At 38.3% G+C, this 18786-nt stretch overlaps 1 protein-coding gene across 9 annotated transcripts in view; it reads left to right on the forward strand.

The window, feature by feature from the left end:
- The window catches only part of LOC122816469 (myosin phosphatase Rho interacting protein), a 3136467-nt gene that overhangs the window by 2033611 nt on the left and 1084070 nt on the right, over positions 1 to 18786 (forward strand). For all 9 annotated transcript variants that reach the window (XM_044089284.1, XM_044089283.1, XM_044089288.1 and 6 more), the window contains one exon: positions 4790 to 4906. In XM_044089284.1, the coding sequence (XP_043945219.1) occupies positions 4790 to 4906 (117 nt within the window). The remainder of the gene's footprint in view (positions 1 to 4789; positions 4907 to 18786) is intronic.

Consider the following 18786-nt stretch of genomic DNA (forward strand, 5'->3'; position numbering starts at 1 on the left):
CTAGAAGACCTACTATTGAAATGTTGCGACTTGCAATGCTGAGTCCTGAAACTCAAAAAGTAAATAAAAAAAAGACAGGAGAAGAATGAATATCAGGCATCTCTCTTTTTCTGTAAAGTTTTTTGCCACCGCTAACGTAGGGGCATGACCCAATAACCCCCAAACTTGTATATAGCATCTCTGATGGTGTCATACTTTGGAAAAAAGGGAGTATTCAGAGAAATAGTTATCTCAGAATTGGTATATGTATAAGTCTGGATTTTTGGTAATTCAGACTGCACATTTCGGAAGTTGGCATTTTGAGTTGCATTATTTCAAGTGGTCACCTGTTTAGAGACTGAGTTGACCCTTATCTTAAAGGCAATGATTGATTTTTGTTGGTGGCAGTGCAGTACATTGCCATCTGCGGCTTTTGGACTGCACCCAAGTATTTCAGTGAAGTATAGGCTTTATCGTGCCCCTCAGGACTTGACATTGCCTGTGTATTCCTGTCGTATCCAGTTGCCATTCTGTAGCCGGTAATCTCAGACTGCTTTGCTGATGACCCCAGCAACCTTAACCAGTCACGTAAATGTCCTTTTATGTCATCCCACAGAATGCAAGGTAGTGGGTTGGTGTTCCGATTTTTCTCCTTAATTTTTGCCTAGATTTCTGGTATTAGTTTTTCTGGATCGTGCTGCTCAGACATTATTGAGTCAGAAGTATCCACTCGAAGTGGAGACAGCTGTAACATTATCATGTATCATTTGTTAAGTATAGTTTACCTTGGTGTAGACCTTTGGCAGCAGCATGTAAGCCTGTCACTATGGTATTCTAAATCTTCACATTGCAGTCAAATAGGATTTAGTTTTAGAGTCCATGTCAGTAGCGGAAACAAAAAGTTGAAATCCCCAACTCATAACAGTCACCTCTGGTGCAGTCAGAGAATTTTGACATTGAAAGCGTGGTGGAATTTGGAGCTGCCACTATGGGGAAAATAAACAGAGCCCACAGTTTCTGACAGCCCTTCTAGCATAGTCTTGAAAGCCTGCACCCCCACACACACACACACACGCACATACACACTATTGTGTTTTGAAGTAGAAAAAGCCTTCAACTGGGTATCTTGGCTTTTTCTATTCAATGTTTTGCAAGTCATGCAGTTCCCCAGCCAGTTTATTTCATTAGTCCAGGTCATATATAGTTCATCAACAGCTAAGATATAAATAGGACGACGGCTGTCAAAAATTTCTCATTTGGTCCCAAGATAGAAAAACTGGTCTGGGCTAGACAGAATTTGCATTTCACAGGAACATGCATTTAATTGAAGGTCTTGATATGCACCCAGTAACTGTTTCAGATCATTCACCAATAATAAGTTAAATAAAAACACAGGGTAGTGAAATAAAAATGAGACACTGATGCTTTCCCACCTATCTGTTGAGAAGGGAGGAATTTAAGGAATGGGCAGTGGAAATTATTGAAGAGCTATTAGAGCAGATAAAAATTTCTTATGAAAATATACTGAGAGAGTGGGATAAATTTAAAGTGAAGTTTAAAAATGGGGTAGAAATAAGACGGAGAGAGAGATGGTCAAAAAGGGACAAGAATTATTTAGGGGTACTTACAAAGGTTAAATTATTTCAGAATATGGGGAATCTTACAGAACAATAAGGGGAGCAATTTCAGATTGCCAAACAGAAATTAAAGGATTACCTCGATAATATGTATGAGTTTAGAAAGACTGCTGGTTAAGCAACTGTTTTTTGATGGTAATGCTGGAGCACAAAAACTTTTAGCACAACGACTCAGGCATCAGAAAGTAGAAGGGGTTGTCACCAAGCATAGGGAGCCTACAGCAAGGAAGATAAGAAGAGATCCTGGAAAGGTACTAGAAACAACCTGGACAAACCTGGGCAATGAAGGCAGAGTATTTGAGGAAGCTGGAGGCAATGGAGGTGATATTTATGAGGATACACACTGTGAAACAAAGAAATGAGGATATCATACCAGAAGCCAAAGTAGTCTGTAAAGTCCTTGCTAATGAATCTTTGATATGCTGCATATACATTCAGCTCCCAGACTCCATCATAAATGCATATGTTTTTCATGTGTAGACAAGGCCCTCAAAGCTAGGAAACATGTAATTGCATTGATTTTTCGCTGCAAGCATTGCTTTTGGAGTTGATGGTCTACGTGCCCTTTCAATGTGAAAGTGTTCAAAATATTTTAGCAGAACAGCTATTATTTTACAAGTTGTGCTATTAAGTCTCAGCATCCTGTATTTAGGAAGTCTGAGTATACAAACATTAGTCCTCTTTTCTCTGTTCTTTACATCATAAATTTGTAAGAGATGGGACTGCAGCTGTTTGCTGAGAGACTCATTTTGAAATTCCCTTTTCTTTCAGTCAGCTGTTAGAAGATTCTGTCATCAGGTCTGCCAGCCAGGATTTGTGATGTACAAGCTGGGTAAACACACCCTTGTGTTGCACTAATCTTTTTTTTAGGTCAAGCAATGAGCATATTGTAACTGCATTGTCTGGTTGAAGTGCAACTTGATTTTCACTGGAGTTGTTAGTTGGCGTTAGCTTAGCCTTCTGTTCAGTAATCTCAGATGATACTGGCTGCTCAAAAGTTTTCTGCATATGTTTCTTCAGAATTAAACAATCTGTTATAGCAGATGCAACTTTTATTGCAGATTTTTGATCCATGTAAATATTTAATCAACATTGGGGAGGTGAACTGACCAATATTTTTGCAATGATTAAAACTGTAAAAAATAAAATGAAAAAACACAGAAAAAAACTATCAAATGTAGAAATAGCAATAAAAACAGCCAGGACTCAGACCAAACTCTTATTTATTACAATGGTTAAGTGCTTTTCATTTGTACATTGACAAACTTCATCAGACCATCCTTTCATTTGTTAAAAATCCCTTACGTAACCATTCCAAAGGAAGTGATGTCATTAATTAGGAATTCAAAACTTCATATTAATTTTTAAAGTTCCAAAGCTTCCTTTTAAATTGTCCCTATTACATATTATTAAAATCTGTTGACATAATGCTACTCCAAGTAAAAATACATTAAAAAGTCATCAAGCCTACCTACAGAAATGCCATAAAAATATAAAATGAAAACACGTGCATTTAAATATTTAAACACAATAAGATCATATGCACAAGAATACATATATATATATATATATATATATATATATATATATATATATATATATATATACCAACAATAAAAATAAGTCCAGCAGCTATCCTTATATTCTTATGTATGGCCCGGACTTAATGATTATTGTGCAATTACATGCTTTACTTAGCTAACAGAATGTAATTATTGTTTGTGTATGTATATATATGTGTGTGTGTGTATATCTGTATATATATATATATATATATATATATATATATATATATATATATATATATATATATATATATTTTTTTTTTTTTTGTGCATGTATTCTTGTGCATATGATCTTATTGCATTAAAATATTTAAATGCATGTGTTTTCATTTTATATTTTTATTTTTATGGTGTTTCTGTAGGTAGGCTTGATAACTTTTTAATGTATATTAACTTTGTATTAGTATTATGTCAAGAGATTTTAATAATATGTAATAGTGACAATTTAAAGGAAACTCTAACTTTCAAAAGTAATATGAAATTTTGAATTCCTAATTAATGACATCACTTCCTTTGGAATGGTTACTTAAGGGATTTTTAACAACTGAAAGGTTGGTCTGATGAAGTTTGTCAATGTATAAACGAAAAGCGCTTAACCATTGTAATAAGCAAGAGTTTGGTCTGAGTCCTGGCCGTTTTTATTGCAAAAAATAAAATGAGACAAGCTGTTCCTGCAGCTGCTTCCACTAAGCCACACAACATTACCAGATGTCAAGACAAGCTTCTTTTTTAAATACTGCTGTATCTTCAGAACGCTTTCTGTTTTGTAAGTCTAGCTCTTTTTACTGTACAGGCATTAAGAGTAAAGTAAAAATAAAATTTGTACTTGATCAGTTCTGGTACTGATTCTGTTTCATAAGCAGCTTTCATCAGAAAATGAATATCCGGTGGCTGTACACTATCTCTTATTGTGGAAAATGCACTCCTGTGCAACAGGTGTCTTAGAAGATACTGTCAGTCTTTGATTAGTAGTATGCTTAGAAGAAATCATCTGTATATTGCTGTTGAAAACTGCTACTGTGTTGGAGAGGCATAAAGCCCTGACTGTGTCCCAGAAGACCTGGGTTCAATTAGCATCTCAGGTGACTGACAGAATGGCAGGGGAGGGATAGGTGGTATGTGGGCATCTCTTGGCAACAGTCCTGGTGGAGGCCAGGGATGTCACTAGAAGAGGTGTGATCAGCAGTTAACAGTGGGCCTAGCTGAACTGCCATGAAATTGGGGCAATACAGTGCAAGCCCACATTGCATGCCCAGTCAGGGACCATACCATGCTGCCACAAAAGGAGGGGGAAAAAGAGGGTTGGCCTAGTAAGACAACACTCTGAATAGAAGCTCAGAAGTGCCAAGTTTTGTTGTCTTTGATCCATGACTAGCCCTAGCAGTTACCAGAATAAGTCTAGGGGTGAGGCATGGAGTGGCTGCTAGACCCAGCTCAGATGTGGCACAAGTGCCAGGCTAGTAAAAATGATGGCAGGGTGGGATGAAAACAAAACAAAAAAATCTTTGTTCCTTTTCCACATCCTATTCTGTTTAAATAGTACATTTCACAAAGGTAACAAACCATCTTATGAATATGTTTAACATAATTTCTTGTATTGAATGACAGGAATTTGCTGTTGAAGGTTCTGCAGTTGGCTCCCTTCCAGATGTGTCAGCTTCTTCGCTGTCTTCATATCGTCGTGCTAAATCTCTTGATAGGAAAGCTACTGAGTCTTCGATGACAGTAAGATATTTTTTCTCAGTTTTCATGCTGATTGGTGTCACTCTCACAGTTGTTTGCTTTGTAATAAACAATTTGCATGTTACAGCGGACTGGAATAGATACTGCCCGGAAGGAGAGAGAAGTTTATAATGTTTTCAAGGAGAAATCAAGTGAATGTGTTTGTCTTGCTGGTAAAGAATTCCGAAGTTGGAAATACCCAGCTTAAGTTACAGAAAGTCAGGGTTTGAAGACTGAGATGATGTAGAGGAAGTCAGAGGTTAATGAAAGCACAGACTATTGGTAAAGGGGCCTTCAGGCATCCAGAAGTAACAGATTTCACTAAGCTGGAAATGTACCACCTCATGATTGCTCTTACCAAGGCCATTATCACCTGCACTGATGCAGTAATTTGTAGATGATATTTCCATTGTACAGATACTGTGTTTCAATGTTCCACTCTCAACCATAGAAACAAATTTTATACTCCCATTTCTGTGACTTCCTGGAATCTTGTATTGGTCAAGTGTTACAAAAACAGTCATTTCCCTTAGGAAAACAATATGGATAATATGAAGTGGGATGTTGGCTCTCAGCTGATCTTAATTGTATCACTGTCTCCTTTAAGATGTTTGAAGATTATTGTATGACATATGTGTCATCTTTAGGCATTTTAAATTCCTGCCTGTTATGTAGGTAAAGCTATCAGGAAGCTGGCTTGCATGACAGAATTTATATGTATTTATATACCATATGAAATCTGTGTATTATATTGGGCAAAATCCTTTATGCTAGCATTCCAGGTAGTGAATGAATAAACATTAAATAAAAATAAATAAATAAAATTAAATATTGAGCTGCAGGTAAAGTTGCAGCTGTGTGACCAGTAGAAATATGAAGTAGAAGATTACCAGTGACAAATGCTATTAGAAGATGTCCAATAATCAGATTAAATGAAAGCATTAGGTATAAGCCCATTTTAAATAAAAGGTGTGGTCATTATGAAAATATCAGCTACAAGTCTGTTTAAATAAGTAACATGTAATAGTTACTTATGTGTCTGTGATACCATTCAAAATGCGTACCTCTGTCAGCCATGTGGTTTGATCTGAGAAAGTACTATTAAGTATGAAAGCACTCATCACTTGTTGGATTTGTTATATCTATAATTTTTATTTAATTTATTTATTGTTTTACCATATATTTATCCAGTATAATGTTTAATGTACTAAAAAAACAAGTTTTTGTGAGTTTTGAGGTGTCTTCAGGTTTGTGTTTTGATATGTAGTGTAACTTGTTCAGCTTATTACAAACTATGAGGAGTATGTCTAATGGTACAGCAGCACATAGTATGATTATGCCCTTGTTGATACAGGCTCAGAAGCGAAAGTAGAGTTTTTGTACTTAGCCAGGATGGAGATGTATATGAAGGTGGTGTCCTACACTTTGTCGACCCAGTGGGGCTTGAGGTGGTCAGTGATGCTAGACACCAGAAATAAAAACCCCTTTGCACAGGTGCATTAGCAGAGATGTGAATATGGTGTTGCACGAGAAGTTTGCTTTCTCATTGCACAATTGTATGCTTGGTGGGGGAGGCCTAAAGAGGGAAAATGCCATATCCGAGTGATAGTGCTGCAAGGTATTCACACTGGAAAGTTCACATAAGTTAGGGGTGAGAGACAGAGTAACCCTTGAAAAGGCACCAGAAGATGGACAAGGAGGTGTATGAAGTACTGTCTTAAAAAATTAAGGATTCAAAAATGAGAGATATGGTTGGAGGATGAAATTTATAGTTATGGACAAAGAGAGGATCTGCTTTAGTACTTCAGTTGCCAACTACTTTAGTTCTAACAGTTTGCTACCAGTTACATGCAAGGGCATATACTTTCAGTTGGCAAGTTTAGAAAAGTGTTTTTTATTGGGGGAGTGTCCGATGTACCCCCTGTTACGAGGCCCCTGCACTAATACTCCTAGTTTCTAAACGTAGTGTCTCTAAGGTCGTACCATATCAAGAGAAAGTATATTTCAGATAAAGTCTGAGTATTCAGGACTTCCATACTCAAATACAGTATTAATTCAAGTCTCTTGCACTCAAATGCACAAATGAGCATTCTACTGTAAACAAGTGGGGCATAAGCAGGTGGAATGTGATCAAGTAAAACGCAACCCAAGGAGAAAAGGAAGGCCAGGAATGCTTAGTTCGGGGAGCATATAAGGAGGATGCTTTTCCAGGAGATAGCTTAAACATGGAAAGAAAAACAAAGAAATGTTAAGTCAAGTTATCCACCCTGTCAAATAGAAATTTCCGTGAAATAAAAGGTTTATGACTTGCAAGCAGCTATAAGCTGATGCTGGAGTCAGCAAATAGCCAGTTTACATTTCTGGTCTGTACATTGTAACACTATAATTCACATGCATATTGCACTATGTTCCAGAAGTTCTTGTTTCACAATAGCATGTTGTAGTACCTCATATAGTATATTACTGCTGTGCTGGTGCTTTTTATATCGTTTTCCAGATATTAGGAAAGAAACTAACATAAAAAACAGTGTTTATCTCATGTAAGGAGCATTTGGCCCTCTTAGTTTATCTTTTTCCCCTACCTAGTTGCAAAATCTACTGCCTTGTAAGGTAGTGCACTGCTTGTTTTTGTATCCCACTAGAATTGCTTTATGCTCATTCATATATTCCTGAATCCTGATACTATTTTTGATTATTTATGTATTTATTGACATTTGATTACTGGTCAGTTAGACGTTGCCCGTTCGATTCTCAGTTAGAGCGTCTTCTGTGTGGCGACATGCGTGAATGGACGTTCCTTCGTTGAATGTTGTGCGTTAGGCCCGGCAAGCCAGCACGTAAAAATCTACTGCTAATCATTAGCGGATCGGAGTTCCGCTGTGGCGACCCCTAACTGGGAAAAGCCGAAAGACACAAACAAATTGACATTTGATTACTGGTGACCTCGTCACCCCTACTGTACTCCCCTTACAAAACACACCATTGCACAGCCCTTAGACAACTAAACTGGCTAGAACTTTCTCAACTCCTCCAATACAAGCAACTAACCTTCACCCATAAAATACTCCATGAACCAGATAAAACCCCAGCCCTTCAAGATCTTGTACAACCATACACCACTACTAGAACACTCCGTTCCAGTAACAAACATCTAGATAAATCCACCAAAGCTAACAACTCAGCTGGAGAAACCTTATTCTCTAACATCATTCCTAAAATATGGAGTAAACTACCCACTTCCATCACTTTCATCTGCACCATAGTATAATAAAAAAAAACTAATATTTATTCACTTAGAAAAATCCTGGCTTTGCTCTTGCTTACCCACCTGACTAACTCTACATTCTCCACTTTTTATACACACCCTCTGACTTTCTTTAGGTCTACACTTTACACTACTATCCTGTTATGCCTTCTTCCTTCCCTATGTAAACTTTTTTACCTCACATCATTTCAAGTCTTCCTCAAAAATATACTGTGCTTTCTAATGTATGTATGCTAGTCTAGTTTGTATAATACCATATACTGTTTGATGTACAAATTTTGTTAAAATTGCTAAGGTGTCATCTCTTTTGGTTATTTATATTTGCAATGTGTACTTTCATTGTTGACCTGTACTCTGTCATTTTCTTGTGGTATAATGTTTGTTTTTCATATTGTTGGAGCATTAGCATTCTTCCCCGGGCCTCCGCTGAAAATGGACCTGTGTCCAGTCGGACTTTCCCGGTAAACAAATGTTAAATAAAAGTCCGACAGGGTTAGGAGCCCTATTTTCAATGGGTACATGGGGAGAAAAGCTCCAAAGTATTGCAAAAACATTTTAAGAACAATAATTTTATAATCTTTAAAAAAATACAAAAATTGTACAGTTTAAATAATTATACCAAATTAGATGTAATTAGGAAACATTGCTCAAGAATAGATACAACTTCTATGGCATTCATTTAATGTTTAGAGAAATTAAAGTGAGTTAATGTAATACAAGCAGGTATTAAAATATGAAGTGAGAGAAAAACAAGGTTGTGGCATGTTTAGATAGGGGATTGAAAATGATTGAAGTAATGAGGTGAGTGAAGAAGGGGGTAAAGAGGTGTAAAGTATGAATAGGTATTTGTTCATATTTAGGGATATAATTTATCCTGGGGTTGGGCAAGGACAGAACCTGATTTTGGCTTGGAATTCTTTGAGAATGATTTTAAAGGGCTAGGGAGTGAAGGTATTGACCTGATGGCTACAGGCGTTAGCAGGGTGCTATGAGTACAGATCATGCCTAGCAGATTTGATAGGTTTGTGGCGAGAGAAAGGAGTTTTTGGTCATTGGTTGGTAATGATGGAGTGGGAACATAGCTGTGTAGAATATTTAGGGCTGGACAAGCAGATGGATGCTTGATAATTTTATAGGTAGTAAGAAGCTGTGTATATGTTAGTTGATGGGGCAGTTCTAACCAGCTTAGGTTATTTAGTGGTATATAGGAGCTGGCTGTGAAATGGGTATTTGCTGCAAAGTTAGCTACTTTATTATAGCATTGCTCAAGTTTTGCTTTTTTGTGATGCCTGATTGCCTGGAGGTTAGTAAGGATGGGAGTGCATAAAGTAATGAGGGGAAGGAGGTAACTAGTGGCAAGTGTAGTTTTTGTTGCATTACTGAAAACGTTTTTGGCTGTGTAAAGCATCCCTAGTTTTTGATGTTTTTTTAATGCAATTTTGTATATGCAGGACAAATTTAAGATTATCATCTACTATCATCCCTAATAATTTGATAGGAGAAGTGACTAAAGTGGTTGTATTGTTAAGAGAGAGGATTTTGTTTTATTTTTTTCATGAGAGAGGGGTTTTTTTGGTTGGGAGGGATAGCAGTTTACATTTTTTGGGGTGGGGGACTTGAGTATGAGCTGAAGTTACAAAGCTGTGTTTCAGTGGCTGTTAAAGCTTTCTAAGTATTTTTTTGGAGCTGTACTAGGTTGTTTGATGTGCATATGAGTGTGGAGTCACCTGCATATTGTTTTTGGGAGGCCTGTGTATTTGTAGAGAGTTTTTTTTGAGAATGTTAAAGAGGAGGGGAGCAAGGATACAGCCTTCTGTTCAACTAGTGGTGTCTGGGGGTTATGGAGAGAGGGTGGAGTTACATTTTAATGACTGATAGCTATTGTACAAGTAGTTTTTGAACATTAGAAGGGTGGGCTAAAATAGACTTAGAAATAAGGAGGAGATTAGTTTATTGTTATCTCTAGCTTTATTTGACAGTATCTATAAAGGTTAGAAGTACAGTGTTAAGAGCGGAAGACGTGTTGTTTGGGGGAATAGGAGTTCTGTATACAACTTATGCAGGAATATTCTGCCATATATTTATGGCCCTGTGTGACAAAATCTTTCTTACATTGCTTTTTAACTATCTCCCCACCACCTTTAAAGTGTGCCCTTTTAACCTTGTATAGTTCCTCTCCTGAAAGATGCTGCATCTTTCATGTCCCTCTTAAGTTTCTTCCTCTTTCATTTTCTCCAAGGGTTTACATATTGAATTTGTTTAGTCTGTCTTCACTGATGATCTGATAAAGGCCTTATTTCATTTTTATTGCTCGCTCATGCACATCCTCCATTTTGTCAATGTATTTGCATTGCTAAGCTGTCCAGAGTTGTTTGCTTCATGTATGTATTCTCTATGTCTACATAGGGAAAGTAAAAACTTCTCATTTTCTGCTGGCCATCCTTCTACTCCATCCTCAAATCCCCTTGTTTTCTTTAATGCCTTATTGCATATGCAGCCTGCTTTCTGATCTTATGTAACTGCATCTGTAAAGTCCATTTTTGTCTTTGTTGTCATTATGTACCTTCATTCTGTAGTCTCTCTGCTTTTGTTACCTAGGTGCAGTATGTTACACTTGTTTGAGGATCGTAAATGATATCTACACCACAAAACTGTTGCATTGTTGACTGTAATTTTGCAGAATATTTTTTTCATTCTAACCTCTACTTTCTGTATCAGACCTGTTGCAGACTTGTAAACCCTGTTGAAGATTTTTTATCTCCTCTTCAGAGGTGTCTAGTACTGCGCCAGGACTAGCCACCCAGTGGTGTAAACCTAGGCTCAAGATGGTTGTCACTGAAAAAGTGACACCCCCACCCCATGTGCAAAATGGAAAAAGGGGTTGTGGATGGATGGATTCAGAGGTATCTAGTTCTCACCATTAGCCAGACTCGTCTGAGGTGGGGATTTTGGCTACCCAAAGTTTCTGCTTTTCCTTTCCTCTTTTGTACCTCAGGCACCTCATCTTACTTTATTGTATTTATTGCAGTATCTGTTAAAGTCTAAAACCAGAAGCCAGCCATGCTATGGAAATAATCACTTCCTTTGTAAATCCTAATATACTTCCTTGTTTTTCTAGTGTGCATCATGGGAGATATTGAAAACATTGTTTTAATCCACAGGAATAATGTCAGAGAAACGGATAACACAAGTTGTGTGGTTTCTTGGAATTGTGACCCAACAATTGCTCTTGCCCTGTTGCATTGAACAGCCCAACAGAGTTCTTCTGGCTTCACATCATTTTCACTGTCCGCATATGACATTCTTGGTGGAATATTTCCTGGTTATACGACTAAACTATTCACTTTAAAAATTTATTTGCAACATTAAAAATCTAGCTGTTTAACAGTCACATCTTTCCTTCTATCTCTGTCTTAAGTAAAAAATTGACATTAGCCATACCCATAATGTTGTTTGCTCAGAGCATATGTCATCACCTGTGTTCCTTCTTTTTTTAAAGAAAATGGTCCCCTTACTTAATTTTTCCCAGAAACCTTCAGTCTTCCTGTTCATTGGACCTTCTTCTCCATCTTTACTTTCTTAACTCAATATGGCCTTGAGATTTGTGTGCTGATCTCCATATTACACTAGTAATCGGTGATTCTATCATCAGGCACACAGACGTCCCACTCACTAGACTGAACAAGAAGGTTACTGTAAGCTGCCTGTCGGGTGCCAGAATCCGCCACATAACACATGCACTCAGGTCACTCCACAACAAGTACAAATATGACTCTGTCATTCTACATGTTGGCGTAAATGACCTGAGACGTACCTCCCTGGACTACATGAAAAGAGACATGGAGGAGCTCTCTGACCATGTAGCCCAGGCTGGTATCACTCTGACTCTGAGTAGCATCCTGCCCTCACCCAAAATGATGCCAGCATACGAAGAAAAAATTATCAGTTTCAACAATTGGTTAAACTACTGGTGTCATTCAAAGGGGATCCGGTACTTGTCAGCCTGGGGCGACATGCTTGACAAGCCACATTGCTTTGCCAGAGACTGCTTGCACCTGTCGCCCCTGGGCTTTCGAATACTGGCCAAGACTCTTGCCGCCCCAATACTGCCTTTTTTAGGCAAAGCTCAAAAGACAAACCCGCCTCCATAAACAACAATAATAAACAAAAACTGAGGGTAATGCTGCTCAACTCCAGAAGTCTAAACCTCAAAATGCATGCACTCAAGGCTCTCCTTAGTATGGAAGAAATCGACGTATGTCCAGTGACAGAAACCTGGTTCAAGGCTCCAGAGAGCACCTCAGCACTACCAGGCTATAACTCCTACCATACCTTTAGGTCCCAAAACCAGGACCGGAACACAAAAGGAAGGGGGTGTGTCCATATTCATGAAGAACACCCACACCTCCAGGTTAGTAGCACAGCATGTGGAATCTGAGACCATCCAAGTGCAATTGACAGCGGGTAAATTAACTGCTCAATTTATAGCTTGCTACAGATCTCCCACCTTGTCTCAGGACCCTCACACAGCATTTCTGAGAACATTAGAAAGTATGAAGATTCTACCCAACACCATGCTACTGGGTGACTTCAACTATCCAAACATTGACTGGGAAAACAAAGCTCAAACGCCCTAGCCCAATGCTTCCTTGAGTTTATAAACTCAAATGCCCTTGAACAGCTGGTCACCACTCCCACAAGAGGTGACAACGTACTGGACCTAGTCATCACCAACATGGGGAACCTATGTTCTACACCTGAGGTAAACTCGTCATTGGTAAGATCAGATCACAGTGTAATCACACTGGACACCCCCCCCCCCCCCAGTCAAGGAAATCAAGGTAAAAAAACTTCTCTAAAGCCAACTTCACACTCCTCAAGACCGAGGTGGGAAGTTTCAAAGCTCCCAATCAAATGGAAAATGATGACCCATCGGCAGAATCCTTTACAAGTGCATTCTATGAACACCTTCAAGAATGCATGGACCGAGCCATCCCAAGTAAAACCAAGACCAACTCCTCAAAAAAGAGGAAGCCAGTCTGGTGGACCCTGGCCATAAATAAACTTTACAGCAGAAGGAGGAAACTCCTGCAAGATAAAACAAAATCCCAAAATAAGAAGGCATCTTTGATTAACATCAGTAAAAAACTGCACTCCCTCATTAAATCATCCAAGGCCAACTTCGAAAGAAAAATAGCCAATGACTCTAAGGATAACCACAAGGCCTTCTTTAACTATGTCAAGAGTCTAGGGGCAAACTCTCAGATATGCTCCGAGCTAGTGCATAATGGCCATAAATACACTGTACCAACCGACATTGCCAACATCCTGGCTGACAAGTTCAGTGAAAACTTCACCCCCCCCCCTCCAACAAAGGGGCTAGCACCCATCCTGGAAGAATGTGACGCTCCAGATATCTCAGACACACAAGTAAAGACAGCTCTTGCAAAGGCCAAAAACACAGCATCAGTGGGACCAGATGCTATCCCAGGTTGTGTCTTACACGAGCTTCAAAATGAACTAATCCGCCATCTCATATCACTATTCATACTCAGCCTCTCTACAGGCTATATACCCAAAGAATGGCGTACAGCAATAGTCGTACCACTCCACAAAGGTGGTGCCACAACTTACCCTGGAAACTATCGCCCTATAAGCTTGACTAGCTTGGTCTGCAAATCCATGGAACATATTATCATGGAGCTCATTAACAGGGACATTGGGAACCTCCAGACACTGGACCCCACCCAGTTCGGCTTTGGTAAAGGCAGATCTTGCCTCCTGAACTTGGTCAACTTCTTTGAAACAGTCACCAAGGCCATAGATGAAGGGAAGGTGGTCCACACAGCATATCTGGACATCACTAAGGTGTTCAACACCATCCGACACTCAGGAATCCTAGACAAACTCACCAGCTTAAATATCAACCCCCATGTCACGAGATGGGTTGCCAATTGGCTCTCAGACAGAACCCACATGGTAAGAGTGGCAGGCGCCATGTCCGACTCTAAACCAGTCACAAGCAGAGTCCCACAGGGCTCAGTCCTGGGACCCCTCCTGTTCAGTATATATTTCTCCGAAATACAGGCAAAGGCTGAGGGACTGTGGCTAACCAAGTTCACAGATGACTGTAAATTGGGTGCAATAATTGACTCTCCAGCTGACACAGACATCCTGCCAAAGGGTCTCACAGAGACAAACACCTGGTGTCAAAGTCACGGCCTCAAGCTAAATGCCAAAAAATGCATAATAATCCCATTTGGAAAAAACAAAGTACCTACAAACTACCACATAGATGGGAATCCACTAAATACAGAAGAAGTAATTAGGAACCTGGGTACCCAAGTAGATAGCATGCTCTGATTTGATAACCACATAGCCAAAATGGTCAGGAAATCCTTCTATGTGGCACACCTGATCACAAAGGGTTTCTCATACAGATCCAAGGAGGTGATTGTGCCCCTTTACTCCTCACTCATTAGGCCCATAATAGAGTACATTGCCCCATTTGGGATGTACCTCACTAGACACCTGCAACAACTAGAAAGACTACAGAAGTACCTCACTAAGAGGATTAAGGGCCTTAAACAATTACCCTATGAAGCACGACTAAAAAAGCTCTAGCTCTTCTCAGTCGCTTACCGTCTGCTCAGAGGTGACCTATGCCTGACCTATAGGGCCATGTCAAACCCTGAACTAATGGACATGCTTCACCTAAAAAAAAAAATGAGATCCCTCATAACCACTCGTTCTATCAACTTGAACCTATGTACAACAATAAACAGGACATGCTGGAGGGACAGATTCCTGTCCCAGCGACTCCCCTCACTCTGGAATAGAATCCCAATCCATATTCGACAGAGCTCCTCTCTGACCCTCTTCAAGAGAAATCTTGATGAGTGGATGGGTAATCGTAAGTTCTACCTGGGATCACTTCAGGAGCCCTGTTGACAGAGGCCCAGGTTACTAATCTAGTGGGGAGGCGACAGCCATCACTCTGTGGCTAGGCTTATAAATGCCATGGGCAGATAGCCTAGTACTTACCTATGAAACCTATAAAGGACAGTCGTATCCAAAACAGAATTTTTAATCGTATCTTGAACTTTTCTGCATGCTGTTTTCCCTGCCTTACTGTAAGTGATTATTATTTTCTGATTTGTTATAACAGGAAATTGTCCTGATGAGGGCTGATATACTGTGATTTAATTTTATAAATGAAGTTTGCATGTCGATGATGTAATTTTGTAAGAAGTCAGTGAGCCCTGTGATGACAGTATCATTTACTGTAATCCTCCCTATCTACCTGTTTACAGAGAGGGTATTGTGATTTTTCTACTTTTTTGATTGTTAGCATCAGCCTATCTTATTTTGCTTCCTTTGATTTTATCATTGGACATGTGTTATGCAACATTTTATGAAAGATTTGAATGTTAGACTTGAAAATGTAGCTATTTTTTTCAAACTCAAAACTGATAGTGTCACATTTGTATGCTAAGGTGCTACAATCTTGACGTCTGAGTTTTTTGGATGTACTTAGTTTGAGCTGGCTAATATTAATCTCTAACAGAATTTTATTGATCCTGTACATAGAATTACTGTTTTTGATGCAGCTGTTCCTCCCTAAACTTTCAGTGACTGTCTCAGCCAAACCTTATATAGAATGCAGCTGATGCTGTCACCACTGCCAAAAAAATATGTAGTTATATAGAAAATAGTGCATAGAGACACTGCAAAGTCAAACGTTAACAGAAAACAAGAAAAACATGTATGGAAATATTTTCTTCTATGTTACAAACTTGAGATTTGATTGGGCAGGCAGTTTGTGATAAGGAAAAAACATGTGGGCAAAGTTTGAGTTTTCTTGTTCATGTACATTTGGAAGCAAAATTTAAAGTATTTATTTCTATTCAAGCTTTGAAATGTAGCTCCAAGTGACAGTCTTAACTGAGGTGTAATTTTAAGTCATCTGCAACTGTTAGTATATATTCAAGTATGTAAGTTTAAAAGTTTGCATTGATCCTGTTGCTAGAATCGGTGACATTAACCTTCTTAATCTGTTAATCTCATGGCAATACATTGTTGAGATGCATCTTTCCTCCATGGTTTAATGTCTCCACGTGTTATCGATTTCAAATGCCAAGATGGGAATTGACCCCATTCCTCGCTCAGGGTACAATTAGAGATCATGAAATTAATATCGTTTCAGTCTTTGAAATTTTAGCGAAGAGTGGTCTTATCAGCACCCACAACGTGCTCAGAATGTGCAATTTTGTGGTTTAGTTTCTACAAGTCTTTTGGGTTTCTAATACCATGATGGGAATGGATCTCATTCCTAAGTTTGGGTATAAAGATATATGATACAAGATTCATGAAATTAGCATGGTTTCCGTCTTGGAAGTTAGCCAGAACTTCTCTTTGCAGCAACTGCAATGTGCCCATAATTAACTCATCCTGCAATTTGAATGGCTTTACACATATTGATAACATATCTAAATATCACTAGATTCTTTATTAGACCCATTGCTTCTTTTGGAACTGTGTCTGGGTTATCTTTTTTCGACATTACTCTCATTTCTATCTGTAGATCCTGGTATTTGTGACTTTACCAAGGTGTGCCACAGTTTCAAATTGTATTTTTTTTTTTTTTTTTTTTTTTTTTTTTTTATTACAGAATCCATATTGTTTTCCCCTACATGTTCAGTGGACTTTGTAAATCAGGTGTACATAGTCCCCTATTATTAACTTTTCATCTTTTACTTTCAACTCCTCTGCTTAACGGTTGCTACATCAAATCCTGACCAACATGAGGTTGTGTTTCAGGAGCTCTCTCTATACTTGCCACAATATTTATGGCTTTTCCTCATTTCTTTCATTTTTATCTGATGTTTCTCCTTATATTCTCTCTTGTTTTTTTTGCACATCCAGTTGCTGTCTGATTTTTTTCTACTTTGGTTTGATTTCCATAACTACTTGACACTGGAATGCTTTTCCTAAACTAAACAGAGAGATCATCTTATCCTTCCTCTCCTCATATTTTAAAACTTTCACTATGTTTGGATCTGATGAGGTCAGCAGATGTGTATGCAGCCCACAACTGCAGAATTGTACATGTAATCAGTTTTGAGGAGATCCATGCCTCCTTCAGATGAAGGAATATATAATCTTGGTATACAATGATTTTTATATATCTGCATGAAACATCTTGTTTTCCTGTCCAACTGATCCAGTACCTTTTGGGCCCAGTCATTCGTACCAAAACTGTAAGTTAGAACAGGAAGAGCAAATTTGTTTATAGGTTCGACTTCATTCTTAGATGTCAAGGCTGTTTTCAATATTAAATTTAGTCGTCTGAAGTATTTCTTACCGAGATTTATTCACATTTGTTCATTTTTTATTGCAGTCCCTCCTGCTTAAGTTCCTTTATATCACATTCCTGTCCCAGATTGATATTTTCTTGACACTGCAACTTTCCTGCTTTAAACGTTGCTTTTGAATATTTATCAAGACCAAATTAAATTCTTCTATCAATTGAGAAAGCTTTAACCATTTTCGATTGTGTTTTCAACTTCTCATCTGACGAATTATACAATTTTAGGTCTTCCACAGAAAGTAGATGAGAAATCTTTAAGCAAGGTTGTTTATTGGGAGGCAAATTGTAACCATGACCTTGTCTGTTAAGTAAACAACTTAATTGGTTAAGGGCAAGACAAAACAACAGTGGTGACAAAGAATCACTTTGTCATGGCTTGACAGCAAAGTGGTTTGCCACTGCTTCATGGTCACTATAGTGTAGTTGATCAATGTAGGGTATATCTTGTACATCTGTAAACACTTCATCCACGAATATGGAATGCTGTCAAATGCTTTTTTGTAATCTATCCATGCCATACTTAAATTCTTCCCCTTTTTGCAATTCTACATTATGACTTTATTTAACAGTAAATGATTCTTTGTTCCTTATGACTTTATTTTGTTACCCTTCTGTTCTGTTGCCATGACATAATTATCTACTAAATGATTATAAACTCTGTTGGTAGCCATTCCACTATACAGTTTATACGTTGTCAGAAGGAAAGTTATTGGTCGGTAGTTTTTAGGCTAGCTTGCAGGTTCATTATTAAGGAGGAGGAGTATTGTTTTTCATGTTGTTAACCAGGTTGGTGTCTGTTCAGGATGTGCATGTAACTATTTCTTACTCAGGACTACATCTTCTTGTAAGATGTTAATACGTTTAGCCAGAAGTTAGGTACTGCATCTGGGCCTAGGGTTTTCCAATTAGGAGCTTTTCTTAATTTTGTTTCGATTTCTCTGGCTGTTACTTCATCCCACATCATATCCTGTACATTTGAACTTCTTAATGTTTCTTTTACTTCTATCCATTCAGCATCTTTGTTATGTTCCACAAGATCTTCATAGATATTTGTTCCTCAGGGCTCTATCCTGGTTGCTCTCCTATTTAATATATTTGTTAATGATCTCCACTCACTATGCTGTTTTAGTTTAGTATGCAGACAACTCAACATTAATATGTAAGGCATCAACAAATAAATAAGTTCCAAGACAGTACCTAAAAATGTTTTTCCTCTCTAGAAACCTGGCTCAAAGAATCAAACCGGAT

The sequence above is a fragment of the Protopterus annectens genome, chromosome 12.part0, assembly GCF_019279795.1.
Source record: "Protopterus annectens isolate FY-2018-M chromosome 12.part0, PAN1.0, whole genome shotgun sequence".
Taxonomy (NCBI): domain Eukaryota; kingdom Metazoa; phylum Chordata; order Ceratodontiformes; family Protopteridae; genus Protopterus; species Protopterus annectens.